The sequence below is a fragment of the Lutra lutra genome, chromosome 13, assembly GCF_902655055.1.
Source record: "Lutra lutra chromosome 13, mLutLut1.2, whole genome shotgun sequence".
Classification (NCBI taxonomy): Eukaryota; Metazoa; Chordata; class Mammalia; order Carnivora; family Mustelidae; genus Lutra; species Lutra lutra.
In genome coordinates, this window is record NC_062290.1 from 32984379 (window position 1) to 32986362 (window position 1984).

General features: G+C 46.1%; 1 protein-coding gene across 1 annotated transcript; it reads left to right on the top strand.

Annotated features, from left to right (window-relative positions):
- The first annotated feature begins 497 nt into the window (after positions 1-497).
- Positions 498-1751, top strand: TPD52L3 (TPD52 like 3). The gene is given in 2 exon segments (XM_047700543.1): positions 498-1130; positions 1132-1751. Coding segments are annotated over 2 exon segments (780 nt in total). The 5' UTR covers positions 498-704; the 3' UTR covers positions 1486-1751.
- Positions 1752-1984: the final 233 nt, after the last annotated feature.

Genomic DNA, 1984 nt, shown 5'->3' on the forward strand with positions numbered 1-1984 from the left:
ACAGACAATTATGACTGATCAGACTCACTTTCTGAGTTTTGCTGTCCCAAGCCTCTGACACAGTTTGATAATTCATGCCATAGGAGCGTGCATGTTCTTCACTACCTAGACTCAAGAGTTATGAGGAGCCTTCAAATCCACTTTAGAAGTAGGAGTTTCTTGGGCCCTTTTCCACCTGGAAAGGTAAAATGGAGAGGATACAGGAGTTCTAGACTCCCTACCTCCACTTTTAGGCAGTTTTATTTTCTGTACTGGGCTTTTTAATAAATTTATAAATTAGTACAAAGGGTTCAACTGATTTTCAAGAGTTTGGCAATGCTTGGTGAGGTGCAAAAAAGTCCGTTAGAGAAGTCAGACTTGTTTGAAGGCTGAGACCTACCCCCTAATGCGGCAGAAGGAAAAATAATCTCTCTCTCATAATAAGCTGCACCCTGCACACCTCACATGTTCATTGTGACATGGAAACACCACCAAGAGTGTGGCAGTCATTACAGCTGAGCCCAAGGTTCCTTCTGCCGCTGCCTTTGGTTCGGAAATCCCACGTCCTCACCACCAAGCCAGCAGGGACAGGCCCTGCCCCCACCCATCTACTCCCTATCCTCACCCGGAAGTGGACCGGTTGAGCGGAGGCATCCATTTCTCATGTCAGAGCAACGTCAGAACAACCAACTACCTGCTAAGGAGGCTGTTCCACCCCCTAAGATATGGATCCATCATTCCCAGAGCCCCATACCACCAGCCAAGAGTTGGACCCCACAGGTTTAGATTTCAACCCTGTTGGCCAAGATTATTTCTCTGCTGGCTACATGTACGACTCTCTGTACCAAGAACTGGACCTGGACTCTCTTCATGAAGATCTTTCCCATTCCATGCCAGGCACCATGACAGTGACCTCAGCAAACACACATGAATCCCACCTGACTGCTGAACCAGAGGATCTCAGAGAGGCTGAACGAAAGGAGCTCAAATCCGAGCTCACTAAAGTGGAAGAGGAAATTATAACGCTACGCCACGCTCTGGCAGCCAAAGAAAGATGTTGCATGGAGCTCAAGAGGAAGCTGGGCCTCATAGCCTTGGTGGGGCTAAGGCAGAATCTGTCCAAAGGCTGGTCTCATGTTCAAGTCTCCAGTGGTTTACATGAAACAAAAGACATCAGCTGCCCTGTCCACCATGGGTTCTGCCATTTGCAAGAAGCTTGGAGACATGAAGAAGTCAGCCACATTCAGATCTTTTGAAGGTCTGATGGGGGCAATCAAGTCCAGAGTTGCGGGTGACGGAGAGTTTAGCAGTAACTGCCTTCCTTCTTCAGCTGGGGGTGGAGATGATTCGCTCCTAGCTTCAGGGAGTAGGGACGATCCACTTCCACTTTCTAGGAGTGGGAATGATCCAGTTCAGTGGAGTGGAGTCCATCCGGTTCCGAGGAGTAGAGATGATCTGGTTGCAGGCAGCAGGCACGACCTGCTGCCCTTTCTGGAGCCGGAATGAACCCCTTGGTTACCTTGCCTGGCCACCTAACTAGTGCAAGAACTCCTTTTCCTCATCACAATTGCGACTCTGCCTATCAAAAACAACTAAACCACAATGTTAAAGTTAATTCAGGAAATGGACAGAGGCCAGTTTTGAGAACAATAATTCCCATTTGTATATATGTATTTACTGTTGTTGAGATAGAGACCCCAACATTCTGTACCCAGTTATTTTACACTAAAGGTAGTAGATGAAATGTATTGCTGTACTAGCCTTCTGGAGTTGCATTTAAATGGACAGGACAATGGCTTCAGAGAGATCTTGGGCCTACCCCCACTCTTTTTCAGAAAAACTACTCTATTTATAATGCCAAAGTAGCTTTCTTTTTAAAACTGGAAAAAGGTATGAAATAATCTGTAATTTTATCCCCTCCTCATTTCCTTCCTGCCCTAAATCTCAAAATAAATCTTGAAGCTCTACCTGGCCTACAATTTTTACTTTAAAAAGGAAGATCAAG